The following is a 22,486-nucleotide window of genomic DNA, read 5'->3' as shown; positions in this document are numbered from 1 at the left end:
TCAAAATCATTTTCGAGCAAAAATGTGCTTAAGCGTTCATACCAAGATCTAGGTGCTTGTTTTAAACCGTAAAGTGCCTTTTTCAATTTATAAATATGATTTGGAAATTTGTAATCCTCAAAACCAGGAGGTTGTTCAACGTACACATCTTCTTTGATAAAACCATTTAGGAAAGCACTTTTGACATCCATTTGATATAATTTTAATTTCATAATAGAGGCATAAGCAAGAAGTAAGCGTATAGCTTCTAACCTTGCAACAGGGGCGTATGTTTCATCATAGTCTATACCTTCTTCTTGTCGATATCCCTTTGCCACAAGCCTAGCTTTGTTCTTAGTAATATTTCCATCTTCATCCATCTTATTTCTAAAAACCCATCTTGTTCCAATCACTTGAAGTGATTCATTTCTTGGAATCAACTCCCATACTTTATTTCTTTCAAATTGATTGAGCTCCTCTTGCATTGCAATGCACCATTGATCATCTTGAAGAGCTTCTAGAACATTTTTTGGTTCAATCTGCGAAACAAAAGCAACATTCATGCAGAAATTGTTCATATTTCTAGTGATTACCCCTTTTGAAATATCACCAATGATGTTGTCTAGAGATAGTCCTCTTGGTGACTTCCAGTATTTTTCAAGATCTTCAGATTGATAAGGTGGATTCTCATTTAAATACATCTCATCAAGGGCCTCCTGAATATATTCTTCATCACCTGTAATTTGCTTTTTTGACTCAAGAGGGTTCACCTCAAGGTCTACAACTTCATCAAAGACAACATGCATGGATTCTTCAACATTCAAAGTTCTTCGATTAAAGACTCTATATGCTTTACTAGTAAGAGAATATCCTAGAAATATTGTCTCATCAGCTTTAGAATCAAATTTTCCTAAATTTTCTTTTCCATTATTTAAAACAAAACACGTGCATCCAAAAATTTTAAGATGAGCAATATTTGGCTTTCTACCTTTAAATAATTCATAAAGAGTAATTTTTATAATAGGCCTAATAAACACTCTATTTAAAACATAACATGCAGTACTCACAACATCAGCCCAAAAATATTTAGGAACATTATATTCATTTAGAATTGTTCTAGCTAGTTCCTCTAAGGATCTATTTTTCCTCTCTACAACTCCATTCTGTTGAGGTGTCCTAGGTGCAGAGAAATTATGCAAAATTCCATTTTTATCACAAAATTTTTCAAATGACTCATTTTGAAATTCCCCACCATGATCACTTCTTATAATCTTAATTTTCAAATCTTTTTCATTTTGAACTAATTTTGCAAATTTTTTAAATGCTTTAAAGGCTTCACTTTTTAAGGTAAGAAAGAAGGTCAAAGTAAACCCAGAGTAGTCATCCACAATAACAAGAGCATAATAATTTCCTCCATAACTCTTAATCCTAGAGGGACCAAATAAATCCATATGCAAAAGCTCTAAAGGCTTTGAAGTAGATAAAATATTTTTTGAATAAAAGGATGATCTTACTTGTTTTCCTTTTTGACAAGCAGCACATATTTTATCTTTTTCAAATTTTATTTTTGGTAAACCAATCACTAATTCCTTAGAAATCAACTTATTCAACTGTTTCATGTGAATATGAGCAGCCCTTTTATGCCACAACCAAGGATTTTCTTCTTTTGCAATGAGACATGTTATATCACTAGATGATGCACAATCAAGATCAATTAAATAGATATTGTTGTGTCTCATACCTTTCAAAGCAATTTCATTAGAATCCTTTTGGTGGATAGTGCAGTAATCACTTTCAAAGATAACTTTGAGACCTTTGTCGCATAGTTGACTAATACTGAGAAGATTGTGCTTCAGTCCTTCTACAAGTAGCACATCCTTGATCTCCAAGGTATCCCCTCCACCAACATCTCCAATTCCAATTATTTTCCCTTTGTTGTTATCTCCATATGTAACAAATCCTTGATCTTTTCTTTTGAGATTCTTGATCTTCCTTTTATCACCCGTCATGTGTCTTGAGCATCCACTGTCAAGGTACCACAATGATTTTCTAGCTTTGGAAGTTAACTACAAAATAAGAAAAAATAATTTCTTTAGGTCCCCATTAACTTTATTGGGTCCTTGGGGTTAGAGAGATATAAGAATTATCTAGCAATAGGCATCCAAGTATACTTCCCATTTGGAACATCATAGTGTTTAATATTGTATTTATTTGATGTATGCCCTTTTTTCATGCAATAAAAACAAGTAGCTAAACAAGTATTTCTATAGTGAGCAGTTCCTTTTTCTACCCACACTCTACGAGTCCTTTTAATTTTATTTTTAGGAACATATTTATTTCTACTTAGATTCTTCTTCTCAAAAGCATGTTTTTCAAAAGATTTATTTTCTAAAGCATCTTTAAGTTGTTTTTCTAAAATCATTAACTCAAACATATAGCTTTTGCAAGATTCACATTCAACTGCCTCAATTTCTCTATTTTCTAAACTTAAGATTTTATTTTTCAAAACATTTTCTTCTTCAAGAGATTTTTCAAGATTGTCTTGTAATTCTTTAAAATCCTTTTTTAATATTTTGTGAGCAATATCTAGTTTACTGGATTTAGCAAGCAATTCTTGAAAAGCATCATAAAGAGAATCATAATCATTTTCATTGTCAGAGGAGCTTACCTCACTGTCAGAGTGATCACTATTGGCCATTAAGCAAAAGTTTGCTTCTTCCTCATCGGATCCTTCAGAGTTGGATGAACTTGAGGCATTATCTTCACACGCTATGTATGCCTTTTTCTTATAATATTTCTTGCTTTTCTTATCTGCTTTTACATGACCAGTTTCTCCACATCCATAGCATTTAAAGTTTGAGGAGCTTCCTTGATTCTCCTTCTTATTACTCTTGAATTGATTTCTTCCTTTGGACTTCATGAACTTTGTGAACTTCTTTATCATGAGACTGAGATTCTCATCATCATCAGAATCTTCTTCCTCTTTTTGCTTTTTGCCTTTGACAACCTCGGTTTTGAATGCAATATTCTTCTTTCTTCCTTGATCTTCTTCATCATTCAGTCTTCCCAGCTCAAGCTCGTGCTCTCTCAGTTTTCCAAACAGAGCCGCCATGGTCATTGTTGCAAGATTTTGTGACTCCGTGATAGCCGTCACCTTTGGCTGCCAAGTCCTATTCAAAGATTTAAGAATTTTTATGTTAAGTTCATCAGTATCAAATGTTTTACCTAGCCCATTGAGATGGTTGACAATGTGTGTGAACCGCTTTCGCACATCGTAGATGGTTTCTCCCTGCTGCATTCGAAACATCTCATATTCTTGTATCAAGGAGTTCTTTCTAGCTCGTTTAACATCGTCAGTTCCTTCATGAGTCACTCGAAGGATTTCCCACATCTCGCGTGCACTGGTGCATACAGAAATTCTGTAGAACTCATCAAGAGTTAGAGCAGATGATATAATGTTTCTGGCTTTAACGTCATATTGAGCTCGCCTGTTTTCATCAGCAGTCCATTGAGCAAAAGGCTTTGGTTCCTGCACTTCATTAACAACGTTAACAGGCACAAATGGTCCATTCAAAACAGCATCCCAAATACCCCTATCAACTGATTCTAAAAATATTTGCATTCTGACTTTCCAAAAAGGATAGTTTTCACCCGTGAAAAGTGGAGGTCTATTGATAGACGCACCTTCAGCAAAAGTTTGATTTGACCCTACCATTTTCGAAAAATTTGAATGACTATCAAAGCAAGCTCTAATACCAATTGTTGGTATCGCGCAGCGGAATGACTAAACAATGGTCAAAAATCAAGAAGGGGGTGAATTGGATTTTTAAAAATCTTGACAGGTTTTAAAATTTTTCTCAAAATTTAATTAATTAACTTAAAGTAATAGTTACTTTAAATGCAAGTGCAGATAAATAAGGAGTTTAAGGGAAGAAGATGCACACTGATATTTATACTGGTTCAGATCAAAAGACCCTACGTCCAGTTGTTAATCTCTTAAACAAGGAGATTAACTCAATCACTATAATAATCAAAATTACAATAGATTATATAACAGAAAATATTAGAAAACACCTCTCTTGAATAACCACAAGAGATGAACAAAACTCCCCCTGAATCTCACAGAGGATGGCCAGCTTTCCTAGCAACAGCACAGCACTCAATCTTCTAAGAACTCACTTAGAAAAAGTTATCGCTCACTCACACTAGGTTTTTCAAATCTTTCTTTAAGAATCTCACAGAGCAACACTTTGCAGTCACAGCCAAAGAACTCTGAATCTTAAAAAGGTGTAATTGAAGTTGAACTGCAGTTCCTTAAATATAGTTTTCGAAAATTTGGTTAAAAAATGAGCCGTTATGTTCCAACTGCCAAGGATAATCGATTATCACTAAAGATAATCGATTATTCCAGTAGGTTTTCGAAATTTAAGTTAAAAACTGAATCGTTATGTTCCAACTGCCAAGGATAATCGATTATCACTAAGGATAATCGATTATTCCAGTAGGTTTCCTGAAAAGCAAATTTTGAATAGGATAATCGATTATTTCAGGAGATAATCGATTATTCCAGTAGGTTTTCGAAAAATACAAGTTCTGCACAGATAATCGATTATCAATAGTGATAATCGATTATCACTGTAGTTTTTCTAAAAATAAGAAACCTTCTAGAAAGACGAATGCCATGCTGCTAATTCTAAGTTTAATTAAACTATTCTACAATATACTTATTTTATTTTACAAGATAACATTTGCATAATTGAACACTTTGTCTTCATTAGTGCTTGATCATCATTCAAAATCACTCGACTTCCTTCTTTTTGCCAACATATTGTAGTATCATTTAGTACTCTCTGGAAAGATGATTGACCTATGGATCCAGCAACTTCAAACTTTTGAAATAAATTTTGACGGTGAGAACTCTGATGAAACAATCTGTGGTTCATTTCATTACTTCTTCTTTGTGGTCGTTGACCTTTTAATAGCCACCAATATCATTATTTTTTGGAGTATCTTGATTGAGGAAAACATTCATTGTTATATCACATAGTGGTGTGAAATTCCTTTTCTTCCGCTATTCCTCGTCAAGTAGGAGACTTTGAGTCTTTTGTGCACACTTCATTTTCTTTTCTTTTAGCACTAACTTTCTCTTTAGTCTTGCATTTGCGCAACCTAGATTAGATAGCACCTTCAGATCACTCATATTGGTTACTATGGCAATAAAACTTGGAACTGAAACAAAAGCAATTTGCACATTCACATTAATCTGTTAAAGGTAAAGACATTAATTGTGTACATAGACAACTTTAAAATTTATCCCAATACACAAACACATTGACATAACATAAATCTTGAAAAATTAATTCCAAGATGGAATAAAGACAGGGTAGATGCCTAATATGTGCAAGAATCAAATATTAAAAATAGCATTTAATCCATTTTTGTACCTCACACTTCATTTACTTTACTGGTTGACTACTTTATCCGTTATATTGCCTGCTGCTGTGTGTTTTAGTTTTTCTGATGTCTGAAGCTATGAAACAGAACTTCCTAAAAAAGCTTTTCGTTCACGGTCCATGAATAATGCGCGCCAAAAATAATTTATTTATTAAATTAATTTTATGAAATCCTTTATTATAGAAATGATTGATTGCATGGTATGGGGGTAGTTCGACTTCTAAACGCTTTTCTAGAATGTACTTGACGTAAATGTCTACATCCATTAATTAAGATTTCATTTCTATGGTTATTTTTTTCAATTAAAAAAATGAGTGGAAAGATAGAACGTTCCATTTCGATAATCCCTTGCGTCATTTCAGCATTTATATATATTCTTTACTTTTTGCTTTTTGGAAATGTATTTGGAACTTCACCATCCAACCTCTTCAATGATGACCTCTCAGGAAAATCAAAATAACTCTGCAAAACGTTACTCCTTCAAGAACTGGTTCCATACTTCAATGACCTTGGTTCATCCACAGTGGGTAAGTCTTAAAGTTGTGATTTCATTTACTTTTAACACTTCTTTTATTGTTAGATTGCTGGAAAAAATCAATCTTTCATGAAATGTTCAACCATTGGACCGTGTATACTTATTACTTTTCGAAAAATTCCATTTTTGTTGGCTTTTGTAATTGTTTGTAGGAATTCATAGAGTTTGATGAAACCTTCTTTGCTTACTGGGGACAACACATGCTAATGGTTGAATTTGAAGATTGTTTGATGGAAAACCGCAGATTTCGGATAGCTAGTGAACTTGCAAAGTTTTATAAGTTGAATGATCTTTACTGATTAGTGATCCTTTACCGTGGAAACCGGTATTTCCAGTTTAGAATTTTCAGTTTACCCATGGAAGAAATATATTATCTTGCACCCAACATGGTTCCTATGCTGCAACGCACTTTGCCTTCTTCAAGGTTTATGACTTGTTTTAAATCCGAGATATTGGTATCTGAGGTACTATTTAAAACTTCACATCATTGTATTTCATTATCTAATTCATTTGGTTTAAATGATTTGTTTATGTTTAACTTGGTTGCAGAAAATAATTCGCCTAAACGACTCCTTTGTTATTTTTTGGGGACATGAATTGACTATCAACAAATTTAAACTTATTGATCCGCGTCAGAAGAAACATGATGTTGGTATCCAGAAATTAGACAATGGAGATTTTACAATACATGAAGGTGTCTTAGAGATATGTCAATACTACAATCTGAAGGAAAACAAAGCCATACATATGAATTATGTTGACAAAGATACCTTTTTATTCAAGGTTTTTTCTGCTGAAGCCATTGAGATTGATTATACTTCGCAATTGGTCAGCAGTAACAATTCGGAATGCGTATCTTCAAATGATGCAAAATCTTCAAATGATGGAGGTTATGATCCTGTAGACTTCTACCATTTAATGTCAAAATGCTTATCTTCAAATGATGCAAAATCTTCTTCACTGGTAACAAATTCTTAAACTTGGTTATTTGAATGCAAATTTGTTTGATGTGTTCTAATTTATTAAAATTCAAACTTCTTTCAGTACTTGGATTCTGAATTTGCTGGAAAAGCTTTGGTTAAACAGAGGAAGCGCTATTTATTGGTGAATGCAGAAGGTGATTGCTGGCCTTGCAAAATTAGATGGTCTGGAAGAAATAACAGTCAATGTTATTAACTTGTGGATGGAAAGATTTCTGCAATGAAAATGGATTCAAGGAAGGCACTATGATCCAACTTGGTGTTGATAGGGACCTAAGCATGTATATTCATGTAATGGAGATAAAAATTTAGTTCCGGTTCTTCATCATATGTTTGAAAACATTATCTATATTTTGTAAACATGTTTAATGAACTATTACATATATATATATATATATATATATATATATATATATATATATTGCATACTATTTGCCTAAATGATTGCTTATGTTTCTCGTTGTGATCTCATAATGCTCGATGTTAAGTATTAATATTAATTTGATCATTAAGAAAATAAACTCAAGAATATAGTTTAAGGAACTTCATGATTTACCAATTTTAATGGTTATTGAGATAAAAATTTAGTTCCGGTGTTGATCATATGTTTGAAAACATTATGTACATTTTGTAAACATCTTTAATGAACTATTACCTATATATATATATATATATATATATATATATATATATATATATTGCATACTATTTGCCTAAATGATTGCTTATGCTTCTGGTTGTGATCTCATAATGCTCGATGTTAAGTATTAATATTAATTTGATCATTAAGAAAATAAACTCAAGAATATAGTTTAATGAACTTCATGATTTACCAATTTGATACATGTTTTTATTATTTTTACCATCAACGTACTTTTACACCAAATAGTATCCCATTTGGGTTCTTGTCCATATAACATTTAAACTTGTAACAGCAGTTGTAGCATATCACAATTAATAATCAATACTTAACCCTTTAACCCGAAATATATGTATAACAATTCTTAGAATAAAATTACCATAACATTACATATCCAAAAATATTTACATTGTAATAATAATGTGCGATATCCTTTGGTGTTTCCAACATTAATTATAACCATTTTCCATCCTTGATAGCCAACTCCAACAAAATACACCCAAGTCCACCACAAAAAACATTAACATGGTTATGGTTTCCAAAACCCAAGTTAGCATTTACCACCTACATTTAATATATATATATATATATATATATATATATATATATATATATATATATATATATACACATCAGTGTTTTTCCTGTTTCATTTGTTTCTTAGTCTTGGACCTCGAAAATTCTACACTTGGTATGTCTTCAAGGTGGTCGCAATCAACTTCAAAGTCCAACAATAAGTCCTTTGTAGGGGTAACACAAAAATTAATATAAGGATCATGATATGCTGAACCACTCAGAGTCAACTGCAGCATATCAAAACAGTATTACTATGACATCCATTTTGTTATTTATAAAACATTTCATATTTAATAAAATTACATATCTTATCTTACCATGCAATTGTCAGCTTCGGTATTTTTATTAACACTTGGCTTACCCCTGGATTCTTTAATCTGTGCATTTAAAAATAAAGTGGTTAGAAAATGGGAAATTTAGTGCAATGAAATAAGTATACAAACAATTTTAATTAAAGAGACCTTTCCTGTATGACTTGGAGTTTTAATGGAAGCAAGTGTTTTAGATTGCGTACTGCAAGGACTTAGATCTATAGGATCACACACTTTAATCTGTAACTTGAATAAAAATAGCATATTATAAATTTAGTGTCAACAGAAAACTATAAAAATAGGTTGAAGTACAGATACCTTATTTCCATGAGATCCAGTTTTAATCGGATTTGTGGCTTTCGATTGGGTACTGGAACCACATATTGCAGTGGGATTGGACTCTTTAATCTAAAATTAGCATAAAAGTACCTTATTAGAAATTTAGTGTGAACATAGAAGTATAAATATATTTTAAAGTACACATACATTTTTTCCACGAGATCCACTTTTAATCAAACCAACCGCCATAGATTGCATCTTGGAACCACATATATCTGTGGGACTGAACTCCTTATTCTATAATTTCCATAACAACAGTTATTACATCATTTATTTAGTATCGCAAATAAATGACTAACATAAATTTAAATGACTCTTACCATATCTGTCTGAGACTCGTAAGTAATAATGGGAATTGATTCATGTTCGTTGTTAGAGTCACATATAGGTAGATCAAAAGACTGTTTACCCTGTGCGTTTAGAAATATATTTATTACATCATAAAAAACTACATACAAAGCAATTAGTGACATAAATTATTTCACCTCTTGTATTTGGTCTCTGCCCTTAGAATTTTCCTCAGTATTGGAATCACACGTATCTTCAGCGCTGGAGTCTTTAATCTACGTATGAAGAATCAAAAATTGAGTAGTTAAAAACATTTAATTTTATGTAACTATTCCAGTAGAGTATCTAAACTTAAAGCATGATATAAATGAGTTACCATCTTTGACTCAAGTTTACTTCTAATAAAAGCAATGGTTTCAAGATTGTTTGAAGCTTTCATGACCGATGAAGATCTATTTTTTGGTTGAACTCTAACCTTGAATGCAAGAGTACATCCCAGCATAACATCTAGATCCTCTGGAAAACATTTCAGATCATCCTCCCCATCCTAAGAACAAAAAAAAAAGACATTAACACTAAAATTTTGTTAAATTAATAAATGAACATAGTAATATTACCTCAATCATTTTATTCATTAACTCAACAGCTGATACACCAATCAAGTTAATGCAGTCTTGATCCCATATAACGAAATTCGCATAACTATCTTCATCGCAGACCTGTAATTCCAACTTATATCTACAACAAAATTAACTTTTTTAATTCAAACCATACAACATACATTAACATATACAATACTAAAAAAAATACAAACCTAATTTCAGGTTTTTCATTATTAAACCCACACATGACACAATTAAAAGCACATATCTCTTCAGTCTTCTTCCTGCAACCATTGCATACTGGATAACACCATCCATCATTCCCTAAATTAAACTTGACAGTAGTTCCAACAGTAGCACAATACACTTCCTATATACATAAAAAAAGTTATTACAATAACAAACTTAAAAATTCAGTAAGGATGTTAAAACCATTACTTAGTGCTATATTACCTCCTTCATTGTTGTGATTTCGGATATTGTACTCACAACAGCTTTATACATAAATTTCTCATGTTCACTATATTGAGACAGTAAACTCAATTGGCTAGCTTCTTGACTTTGACTAACTTCATTGCCAAAACGTCTATAATTCCAATATCTATGTCAGTATAATATAATAAATAGAAAACAATGTTCTAAGAACTAAGTAATTCAAGAAATGCATATTGTATCCATTGCTCCTTGAACTGAACCAATTCAGAACATTCGTCACCCATAAACAACTTTGAACCATTCCAGGAATTTGATATTGACACTGGCCACCGTCCTAAATCCATCAGAAAAATAATGATTACAAAACCACAAAATAATGAAATTAAATTCACAAACCTGAAGACGACTTGATCTTAGCTTGAGTCAACATAACAACAACAATAAAGGAATTTGGTTCTCCCCTCCAATTACTCATAAATTTAAAGTAATAGGAATCCCACAACGTACACCCAATAACAGCAGAACTGTAAAATGAAACAACAATACATTATAAACAACAACACATATATGAAACCCTAATAAAATAAAACACTATACTTATATCAAATACACAAACCTTAAATCCCTTATATGAAATACAACATTCTTGGACTGGGGATTACACCTCACATTATCCACCACTCCAATAATATCTAAAACCAATATTACCACGAAAACAAAATCATTAAATTTCTACAGGGTAAAGTAAAAAAACATTAGTATATGTACCTACCATACACCAAATCAGCAGAGAATTTTCCATCAACTATATCCTCGATACTTTTGAAATTATAAATGTTTAGAGGAATACTTGAAATTGGTTGTTCTTTTATAGTTGTTGCACCTATGAACAATAACTTGTAAGGGTGGTCACAAACCCAAAATTGTCCTTGGTTCTTCATGATTTTAAAATTATGCATTATGTAGGTATGACCCTCAACCAACTTTTCTTCCCACAAACCTATATCTTCCTTTTTTACCATTGCAGGAATCATATTCCCCTGAAAAATATCGCAAAACAGTAAAGATCATTCCATATCCCAAAAAATAAAGAACACATCAAACTTTATTTACCTTCTGATCCAAAAGAATCAACTCCATATGACGATTCGTATCCCGATTTTGAACAAACCACAAATCCTTTACTCTCACAGCAAGCTTCAAAGTCTCTTTCTTCTCATCTATATCTTTGATCAAATCAAATTTTCTAGCCATTTGAAGACAACAAATACAACCTACACGAACTCAAAAAGCACACACGAAATAAAATCCATTTACACAACCCGAAAAGTATACAAATAACAAAAAATAAAACTAAAAAACAAAGCAAAGGAAGATCATACCTCACGTAACTGGGGAAACGAAAATACAAACCAAAAGCGTTAAACACATCCAAAACACAATAACAATAAACAACAAACAATGAACTGAAAAATACAAACATGAAATGTAAAATAATTTTAGAAAATATATTAAAGAGGATCGAAGCAAGAGGAAGAAAAGAAAATTCATCTCAGACCAACTGAGATACACAATCATAGTAAACAACATCCAAAACACATTAACAGTTAATAATAAACAATGCACTGAAAAATACAAACAATAAACAAGATCAAACCAAAAGGAAGAAACGAAAAATCATCTCAGGCCAACTCAGCTACACCATCAAACCAAAAAGTCGGACACAACAACGAAGAAAACCAATAACGATATCAGAGAAAATAGGGTACTGAATGGAAGGAAAAATTCAAACAGTAAACTGGAAAAAAAATCCCATACCCAAACCAGAGAAAAGAAGACGCGAGAACCATATGAAAAAACCAAACCACTAAACACTACCCTTAAAAAACGATTTCAAACACAGCTGAGATAATTAATGCATGCAACATCAATCAACTCATGCACAGTATCCCTTCTTCCAACACTTAACAGGCGGGAAATGCAAAATTACTTTTAACCCCAAGCACTAAACGAAATTCAATCTGAAGAAAAGGGTTACAACAACAAAATACTGAGCTTTGGGTTTCAGATCACTGCCAAAACGTTATTTTACCAAAATACCAGTTTAGAAGACATGTGTCAATGAATTAAGTTGGGGTATTTGGGTAATATCCACCTGTGAAATTACTAAAAAACTTGAAAAAAGGATACGTGTCAATGATTTGAGTTGGGGTATTTGGGTAATATCCAGATGTGTTTGTTTTCTTATAGTTTAGATATAGTAGAGTAGATAGTAGATAAAAGGAAAATTTGTTGTGAATACGAAAATAAGACATATTTAACTTTTTTACTTTTTAACTTATTTTGAAGCATGATATTAATGATGAAATTATTATTTTATTGGAGGAGCATTTTCTTAAGGTTTAAAACATTATAGGTGAGAAGTTTCATATTAATTCTTTACAACGTGATACATAGAAACGTCTTCAGATATGAGAATATCCAATGAATTAAGTATAAAAGCGTATTTAAAATGGGTTCATACCAAATACAACTTTAAAACTATCATTTTTCCTATGAGATTTTAATCTAATTGTTTTAAAATGTTTCCTTCTTGGCTAGAGTATTCTCCGACTAGTGATGGAGCTTATTGTTTGACATGTTATCTATTTAGTTCAAAGCCAGATGATCCTTGCTCACTGCATAACAATGCTATGAAAGCTTATGAAGACTTGTTGAATCAATCTATGCACATTAATAATATTATAAATGTTTTATAGTAAGTTTGCAAGAACCATTAACGACTCAAAATCTCTATTGATACAATTTGTTCGCTAGCATTTCAAGCTTGTGCATTTACAGGTCACAAGGAAACACCAGAGTTAAGTAATATAAGTAACTTTCTTTAGATGATTAAATTATGTATTCATTTTTATTGTATTAGTGAATAATTAGATATATAAATTTTGAGTGTATTATTTGGTCTCCCAAAAGTATTGTTCAAAATCCACAAATTATAGGAATGATTTATATTCAAAATATAGTAGATTAAGTATGTTAAATTAACTTGAATTTTGAACCATTTCCCTTAAATAATATTTGAAGCCACATCATATACTTATTCAAAATAGTCTTACATCGCTTAGAAGTCGAGACGTGTTTTAAGGACAAAATCATGATGAAGCACACACTCCAAATCGGACAATACCTCGAACATCAGCGAAACATTGTATTGACAGGCCAAAATTTTTGGTTTATATATATATATATATATATATATATATATATATATATGTATATATATATATATATATATATATATATATTGTTGAGACTTTGGCAAGTGTACCAAGTCGCGCAAGTAGTAACCGGTAAGACCGGGATATCGTTTCCCAAGAGACTCGTGTATACTAATTAATTGCGTAATTAGTGACTAATTTAAACTAATGAATAAATCCATATTTTGAGTTTCAACGTATGAAGTTAAACTTTGCATAAATAATTAAAATTGAACTTTGGAAGTTAAAGGCACTTAGTGAATGGAAAAGATTAGAAATGATATGACTTGATATTGCCGGGGTTAGAATTCACCAACTATGCTCTCATGCAACTACAATTTAACATCCTCTTCATTAATATGCTAATGCCAACCCACGATATTACTCAAACCCTAATTCCTTAATGAATTGAGCCTAAATTTCCTTATTAAAAGTCAATTCCTTGAACTCTTAATAAGCAAATTTGCTTTATGCACAAAGGTTTTAATGCAACCAATGGGTCAAGCCCCATTCCTAGGTACAAGCTCCATTGAGTTTTCTTATTTCAAATCTAGGTTTCAAAAGATATTTCCACGCCCAATGAACCAAAAATCATGCAAGATATGGCTAAATCAATGCAAGCTTTAAGTGAAGAAATAAGAAGACTAGCAATTAATGAAAGAGTCACATATATAATCAAAACATTTGCATTTACACAAGAGTTTCGTGGCTACATCTAACCCCAACAAAAATGGGTTTAGCTCTCCATTGCCATGGAGAGCTCAAGCTTAAAAATGGAAGAGATGGAAGAGAAAGAGATACAAAGAGGAAGATGGAGCTGTTCCCACAAGCCCTAGCACTCCTCCAAGCTCTCCAAATGTGTTCTTCGTGCCTCCAAAATGCCAAAGATGCTTTTCCCCTCGCGAAAACAGAAGAAAAGGAGCCAACTTGCCACATCAGCGAACACAGGCGCCTGGCGGAAGGGTCTCACCGCCAGGCGGTATCGAGCAAACAGTGGGCAAAACTGGCAGCTACCGCCCGGCGGTGTCCAGTTACCGCCAGGCGGTTCGTAACAGGGGCGCCTGGCTGGCGCTTGGTTGGCGCTTGACTGGCGGTCTGTTCCGCCTGGCGCTTGCTTCGTGTCGCCAGGCGCTTCCTGTTGACATTTTTCTTCTTCTCCTTGCTATTCCGGGTCACTCATTAATCTGGATTTTTGGACAAAGCTTCCCATCTACAAAAAGGACACAAAAAATTGGGATTAATGGTATATTTAGATAAATGTAACCCAAAATGTATTTATTTACAAAAGTAAGGTAAAATTGAGGATTAAGTAGGTTAAAAGCTTTGGAAGAGATGATTTTGCTAATGAAATATAGCTTGGATAATGGTCAAAATTAACATTATCAACTCCCCCAAACTTAAAACCTTGCTTGTCCTCAAGCAAAAAGGGTAACTTGGCCTAGATGAACAACACAAGTGCAATGATCTAGCAAATCAAGAAAACATATGTCAATTGTGCTTGCTCTTATTTGAAAGATTGTGTAGCACATGTGTTTCATTAGCAAGGCAAACTAAAGCTATGGTGTTCACAAAACAAAAATATCACAAGTGCATGCAAGAGTTTATAAGGGATCAACAATCATGGCAAAATGTTTCCTTGATCAATGGGAACCACTTCTCACAAGAACAAGTGTTTCACTCAAGCCCACTAGTGTATGGATATAAACAACATTCTCTCTGCCATCACAATGTCACACAATTTAACTTTGCTTTTTGTTCAAAATGTCTAAGACTTTCACAAGCATGCTATCATCACAAGGTCTTTTATGGCTTGTATCGTGGCTAGGCTAAGAAGGAAATTTGGTTTTTCAGGATAACAAAAGTACCTTGAGCTAAGAGAGCAACTAATCAAATCATGAAAGTATTTTTCTCCCTTCTCTATTGAACCAATGAAACCAATTCCCAACTTGCTTGCACCAATTTTCTTTTCTTTTCTTTTCTTTTCTTTTTTTTTTTTTTTGAATGAAACCAAAAACTTTACAAATTTTCCCACGCTCCCTTGTATTAGCAATAATTCCCCCAAACTTGAACCATACTCATGACTAACAATCATTTGCTCTCTCAAGCTCAAAGTAAGGTAGTCAAAATCTTCACTATGCTCAAGGTTCAAGGAATGGCACATATTATCTTTAAGGCTCAAAGAAGACTCAAAGGATTTGCACAAGAAATCAACTTAAAAAGGATTGGCTCAATTATGTAAAGAAAAAGAAAGATGGCCTTGATCACCTGTAGCATGCAAGTAAATGAATAGCAAATGAACTCAAGCAAAGTCAATTATGAGTTCACAGTGATAACATTCACACAAATCAACTCTGGGGCACAACCTCTCACAGGGTATTTGGGTTCCACACTTGTCAACATATGCCAAAATCATTGATCACAATTAAACTCAAGCATCACTATATCAAAATGAGAACAACCACAAGCTCATGCTCCCAAGCCAATTCAACATCATTTCATAACAAGCACAAAAGATGATCATGAAAAGTAGTAATTCAATGCAAAAGATTAGTTCACCGCAACCAAGTTACAAAGTTCTACACTATGCTAAAAAGTTCAAAACTATCAAAAGAAAGTTAAGACTGAAAACTAAAAGTATAAAATAAATCAGGACTATCAACAAAACAAGTCCTGCAAAAAGTGAATCATTCTCTCCAAGTGCTCAGGCGTCATCCTCGCCCTCTTCGTCTAGATCTTCCTCCTCATCCTCTACAGCAGTTGAGGCTCCACCTCCTCCAGTAGTATTGGCCTGGGCCCCAGGCCAAGCAACAGTGGCAGCAAATTCCTCAGCTGATGGGGTGTGCAACTCAGGAATAGTTAGGGAGATGCCCCTAAGCATGTCAGCATTGGCCATCCCCATCCGGTATAAGGCCTGCATCTGGGGTTCCAAGAGCTGAAGGTGATCGAGCTTGGCCTCCAAAGCCTGCAACCGCATGTCAATGGTGGGAGTTGCCTCGGGCTCGGGCTCTGGCTCAGCTTCTGGCTGTGGCTGATGGCGCCTCCTGGGTCTGGGAGCAACTGAGCAGAACCTCTGAAAATATGAAAAGTCCAGGTCCTGCGTTGCTTTCTCCAACGGGGGTACAGAAATATCCACCCCTGCCAGGCTGCAAAGATGGGTGATGAGAGAGGGATGGCCAAGAGCGGCCTTGCCAGCAGCGTTGGCACACCGGTGGATCTCATTTGCAATAAACTGCCCTACATCCATCACCCGCCCTGTCAGGATAGTGTATAAAATGGTGGCGCGTCCCTCCGTAAGATCAGACACATGGGAGCACGGGGAGATGTTGGCGTGCACAAATGTTGACCAGAAGCGGGCCAAGGGGTGAAGGGAACCTCTCTGAATCGTGCCCCTGTGAAATCCTTCACCCGCTAAGCAGAGTGCTTGGATTAGCTCTCCAGGCGCCACGCCCTCATCATCCAACACTGAAAATTGGCACTCCACATTATCAGCCAGCTGGGTGCCCAAAAACTCATTGATCGTGTCAGCATCAAAGGGCACCCTTTTCCCCCGCACATAACTGAGAAAAGTGGGGGCTGCTGAGGTGGTAACCTTGGCATTAGCATAAAATTCCTTCACCAAGGTTACACTAAAAGTGCTAGGATAGCTACCCAGCCTTTCCCAGCCACGCCTGATCAACTCCAGCTGAAATTCGTTGACCTCCCCGGGCTTAAGAATCACTTTCCTCTCTGCCACCAACTTTCGTTGCATGACCACTTGGAAGCGGTCCTCATTATCCTTTGTGAGAAAGTGATGAGAGTAAATTCTCTCCTTTCGCTTTTGCCCTTTCGAAGGGTTCCCCACGGAGGTCTTCATTCTTTTGGGATTTGAGGAGGATGCCATCTGCAAAATAAACATTGGTACAAAGAGGCAATTTAGAGTTAGCATTGAAGTGAGAGATTCAATCAAAAAGAGAGTCAATTGCATCTAAAGACTAAACTAGAACAACAAAATGTCAAGTCATTCATATGCAAAAACCCTTGTAGCATTGGTGCCTCACAACCCAAGCTACAATCATATGAAAATCAAAGAAAGAGGCAAAGACAGGGGCCACCGCCTGGCCCCTCCAACACGTGCGCCAGGCGCCAGCTTGCAGCAATGGGCACTGCTAGGCGCCACCGCCTGGCGGTAAAATAGGCCAAAATGGCCACCGCCAGGCGGTACACAACAGGGCAGCAAAGTATTATGGTTAGCGAGCACAGAACAGCAAAAAGAAAAAAAAATTAACTACAGTGCCAGCCTAGAACAGCAAACACGAGTTTATACCCACAACAAGCAACAGAAACAAAGTATATGAAAGCAAAGTAAACCCTAAGCTAGTGAATCAACAATGGAGTAACGAAACAAGAATCAAAAATGCAAAAACGAGGAGAGCACAAGAAAGATGTTTTACTTGAGTGGAATGCACGAGTGAATGTTGCAAGAAGTGAGATTGGAGGGTGTGTAAGGTGAACTGGTGTGTGGTAAGGGGCAGCTGCGCCTGGCGAGAGTGTGGCAGCAGTGTGAGTGAGAGTGGTTAGGGCACGAGAAAATGAGAGTGGGTTCAAATTTGGGATTAGGGTTTGAATTTGAGAGAGATTGGGAAGTAGAGAGTGAGATTGAGAGTTAGGGTTATGAGTGTGGTGAGGAATGAGAACAAGGCGCCAGGCGGGAGTAATAAGGGGTAAGGGTTTGGGCCAGGTCAGAACAGATTTTAAAAGGCCCAAGCATAGCTCGCACAGCGCTACCGCCTGGCGGGATGTCACTAGCCGCCAGGCGGCGTATCAGCAAAATGCCACTGCACCAGTTTTTCTGGTGTGGCGCCAGGTGGGCGCTAGGGAGCCGCCAGGCGGTATGCTTCTGCAGTGCTTCCAGTGGTCAATTTTTCAGATGGCGCCTGGCGGGAGGGAGTGAACCGCCAGCGGTTAAGCTGCAGGGGTGAATTTTTGTGTTTTTGGGTAATGGTTGGGTTGGCTTTGACTCTATTGTACTCCTACCAACCTTTCACTCTTGCACACAAACTTTTTCAAGCTTTTCAACTTCAAACCAAGCATTCACACTTAAGCAAAATATTCAATTCACAAAACACATGCACAACTTAACTTAAGATATGAATTTACTACACAAGCTATGCTACTAATATTCTCACAAACAACCAATTGTACACTACCACATTCTATGATGCACAAAGGCTAAACTCAATTCAAAATGCTACAACTAGCACATGCTAACACCATCCTAAAACTAAACATGCTTAACAACATTCTAGGCTATGCTTCCACAATTTCACAAATGCAAATTTAACACAAAATTCAACATCTCAACAACACAACAATCATACTAACACAATTCACACATGCATACAAACATCATACTGAATTGAAAACAAAAATTAAAAGCTAGAATGAGTTTAGAGCAATGGGTTGCCTCCCAGGAAGCACTTGTTTAACGTCACGAGCCTGACGGGTAAGGCGCTTAAGATTGGTTGGTGCTTTTGGTGTGCTCCTTCCCAACCTCACACCTATACAACTTCAATTGAGCACTAGTCACCAATTTAGTCCTTCTAGAATAAGGAGCTTCAATTTCAATTCTTCCATCAACTTTGATGTCTCTAATAACCCATAGCCTTGCCCAATTTGACTTGAATCTTCTAGGAGAAATCTTCAAATGTTCCTTTCTCATCACAATTGGTTGGCCAAGTCTAAGTCCATTAGTCCCCATCAAAGAGTGGTGGTGAACTAGAGCATCATTTTTCTCTTCCCTCTCTTCATTCACTTTTGCAGAGAAACAATTTGAGCACTTTCCAAGCAACTTAGAAGCTTGCCACGGTCTACTAGTCACAGATAAGACTTCATTGATGGCCTTAAGACTAGTTTCTTCATCAGTTGATTCTTGCACAGCTTCAAAAACGTTGAAATTCACTTCCTCATCTTGGTCCTTCAATTTCAGCGTTCCCTCATCCACATTGATGACAACCTTGGCTGTCTTCATGAATGTCCTCCCAAGAATGAGTGGTACCCCTTCATCTTTCTCCATTTCCATCACCACAAAATCAACCGGGAACTTGAGCTTATCTATCTGCACCACCACATCTTCCACCACGCCATAAGGGTATTTGATGGAGCTATCTGCTAGTTGCAAGGTCATCCTTGTTGGCTTGGCTTCGAGACCACCAATATTTCTAAGCATAGATAGGGGCATCAAATTAATGCTAGCCCCTAAATCAACAAGAGCTTTCCCCATATCTTGATTTCCAATGGTGCAGGGGATGGTGAAGCTACCCGGATCCTTGAATTTTGGAGAAAGATTTTTCTGAATAATGGCACTACAATTCCCTTGCACTTCAATGGTTTCCTCTTCTATGTATTTCTTCTTTTTGCCAAGGAACTCCTTCATGAACTTTGAATAAGAGGGTATTTATTGCAGTGCTTCAGAAAATGGGATCTTGATCTCAAGTTGTTTAAATATGTCCTTGAACCGAGCTAATTGTCTCTCTTTCTCTTTTCTTGAAGGATTTTGAGGATAGGGAAGGGGTTTCACAACAACTTTCTCTTTTTGTCTTTTCTCTTTATCCTTCTCTTCACTTTTATTCTTTTCTTCTTCCACAACAATCTCTTCATCAACTTCTTCCTCTTGAATCTCTTCTTCATTCTTTCTCTTTTCTCTAGCCTCCACCTTTTCTTTAGAACCTAGTCCAACCTCCTTTCCGCTTCTAGTGAAAATGGCTTTACATTGTTCTTTGGGGTTGGCTTCGGTGTTGGCGGAAAAAGGACTTCCTCGTTGATCAGCCAATTGCTTGGCTAATTGCCCCACTTGCACCTCCAAGTTTTTTATTGATGCATCAGTGTTCTTTTGATTTTGAATTGACATTTGCAAGAACTGTTGCATCATGTCCTCAAGCTTTGAGGTTCTGTCAGTCAAAGAGGGATGTTGGTAAGTTTGTTGATGTGGGGGCCTATTGGAGGGTCCTGCTTGGCCCATGTTTTGGTGAGGTTTCCATCCTTGATTATAGTTCCCTGATCGGCCTTGATTGCCCATATAACTAACTTCCTCTTTAGATGTGCTTGGCATAGCACATTGCCCATTGGTATGGTTTCCTCCACATAACTCACAACTTTGCACTTGTTGGAGTTGAGCTACAGAGGCATTTTGAAGCTCTTGAGGAAGTTGTGACAATTTCTTCATCAAGGTCTCCAATTGCTGAGTCATAATCTTGTTTTGAGCCAATAGAGCATCTTGAGATTGAAGCTCTAGAATACCCTTCTTTTGAGAATGGGCTCTCTCAGTGTAAGCTTCATTATCATTGGTGGCCATATTCTCTATTAACTCATAAGCTTCCTCTGGCGTCTTCCACTTGATACTCCCACCGGCAGAGGCATCTAACATCAGCTTTGACTGGGATTTAAGTCCTGCCAAGAAAAGAGTGAGCTGTGTAGGTTGATCAAACCCATGAATGGGAGTCTTCCTCAACAGTCCCTTGAATCTATCCCATGCTTGGCCCAAGGACTCATCCATATCTTGTTGAAATGCCGAGATTTCCCGTTTTCCCTTATTAACCTTGGACTGGGGGAAATATTTGCTCAAGAACTTTGCAACCACATCATCCCAGTTAGTGAGGCTATTTTTAGGAAAGGAATTCAACCAGGCTTTTGCGGGTCCTTCTAGTGAGAATGGAAAGAGACTCAGGCGTATGGCTTCATCAGGAACTTGATGGATCTTCACAGTATTGCATATCTCCAAGAATGTGGCCAGATGAGTGTAGGGATTCTCATGAGACAGGCCATTGAACTGATTACTCTGCACCAGATGAATAAGAGCTGGCTTCATCTCCATGTTGGTGGCATTGACAGTTGGCCTAGCAATACTGTTGAAGTTAACATGGCCTGTGAACGCTGCATAATCTTCCAAAGTGCGTCTTTCACAACCTCTACCATCACCATGAGGATTGTCTGCCATTTCTTCTTCTGGCAAAGGATCAGGATTCTGAGAAGTAGATGAAAGAGTGTCTGAAGCAGAAGAGTGATGGACAACTTGTTGTGCTTGAGCTCGTCTTCTCCTTGTGGCACTATTGTTTCTACGGGCAGTTTTCTCTATCTCGGGATCAACAAGGAGTGGTTCTGAAGATGCAGTCCTCCTTGTACGGATCCTACCCTGCATAAACTATAGAGCAACAACAAAAGCAAGCTCGAACTACAAGTTAGCCAAAAATTAATGTGCGTATAAAAGTAAACAAAAACAGTAAATATGCACAAAAGAATTTAAGTCTAAATAAGTCAGAAATCACACAAAAGTCTAGTATTAGACACGGGTCCCCGGCAACGGCGCCAAAAACTTGTTAAGACTTTGGCAAGTGTACCAAGTCGCGCAAGTAGTAACCGGTAAGACCGGGATATCATTTCCCAAGAGACTCGTGTATACTAATTAATTGCGTAATTAGTGACTAATTTAAACTAATGAATAAATCCATATTTTGAGTTTCAACGTATGAAGTTAAACTTTGCATAAATAATTAAAATTGAACTTTGGAAGTTAAAGGCACTTAGTGAATGGAAAAGATTAGAAATGATATGACTTGATATTGCCGGGGTTAGAATTCACCAACTATGCTCTCATGCAACTACAATTTAACATCCTCTTCATTAATATGCTAATGCCAACCCACGATATTACTCAAACCCTAATTCCTTAATGAATTGAGCCTAAATTTCCTTATTAAAAGTCAATTCCTTGAACTCTTAATAAGCAAATTTGCTTTATGCACAAAGGTTTTAATGCAACCAATGGGTCAAGCCCCATTCCTAGGTACAAGCTCCATTGAGTTTTCTTATTTCAAATCTAGGTTTCAAAAGATATTTCCACGCCCAATGAACCAAAAATCATGCAAGATATGGCTAAATCAATGCAAGCTTTAAGTGAAGAAATAAGAAGACTAGCAATTAATGAAAGAGTCATATATATAATCAAAACATTTGCATTTACACAAGAGTTTCGTGGCTACATCTAACCCCAACAAAAATGGGTTTAGCTCTCCATTGCCATGGAGAGCTCAAGCTTAAAAATGGAAGAGATGGAAG

The 22,486-nt window shown here is 35.8% G+C and overlaps 1 protein-coding gene and 1 long non-coding RNA gene across 2 annotated transcripts; both read right to left on the bottom strand.

Annotated features, from left to right (window-relative positions):
- Window positions 1-10,552: 10,552 nt before the first annotated feature.
- LOC114175403 (uncharacterized) lies at window positions 10,553-11,163 on the bottom strand. The gene is made up of 3 exons (XR_014993522.1): window positions 10,912-11,163; window positions 10,756-10,831; window positions 10,553-10,663 (listed from the first exon to the last, which is right to left on the bottom strand). It is a non-coding gene; the product is annotated as an uncharacterized LOC114175403 (long non-coding RNA).
- A 7,724-nt stretch (window positions 11,164-18,887) lies between these two features.
- Window positions 18,888-21,281, bottom strand: LOC146887893 (uncharacterized). The gene is made up of 2 exons (XM_085670456.1): window positions 20,022-21,281; window positions 18,888-19,811 (listed from the first exon to the last, which is right to left on the bottom strand). Exons 1-2 carry the CDS (start codon window positions 21,243-21,245, stop codon window positions 18,888-18,890), a joined length of 2,148 nt encoding a protein of 715 aa, XP_085526582.1. The 5' UTR covers window positions 21,246-21,281.
- Between the last annotated feature and the right edge of the window lie 1,205 nt (window positions 21,282-22,486).

The sequence above is a fragment of the Vigna unguiculata genome, chromosome 3, assembly GCF_037176805.1.
Source record: "Vigna unguiculata cultivar grain cowpea cultivar isolate G323 ecotype 2 chromosome 3, ASM3717680v1, whole genome shotgun sequence".
NCBI lineage: Eukaryota > Viridiplantae > Streptophyta > Magnoliopsida > Fabales > Fabaceae > Vigna > Vigna unguiculata.
Note: the sequence above shows the minus strand (reverse complement) of the source record. Positions and strands in the feature narration are given on the sequence as shown.

What these genes read in the sequence shown, in the direction of transcription:
- LOC146887893 (XM_085670456.1), bottom strand. Translation starts at nt 21,245, where the DNA reads ATGGAGATGAAGCCAGCTCTTATTCATCTGGTGCAGAGTAATCAGTTC. An exon ending in AAGAAGTTGATGAAGAGATT is followed by an intron (nt 19,812 to 20,021) that starts GTTGTGGAAGAA and finishes TCTTATTCAAAG; the next exon opens with TTCATGAAGGAGTTCCTTGG.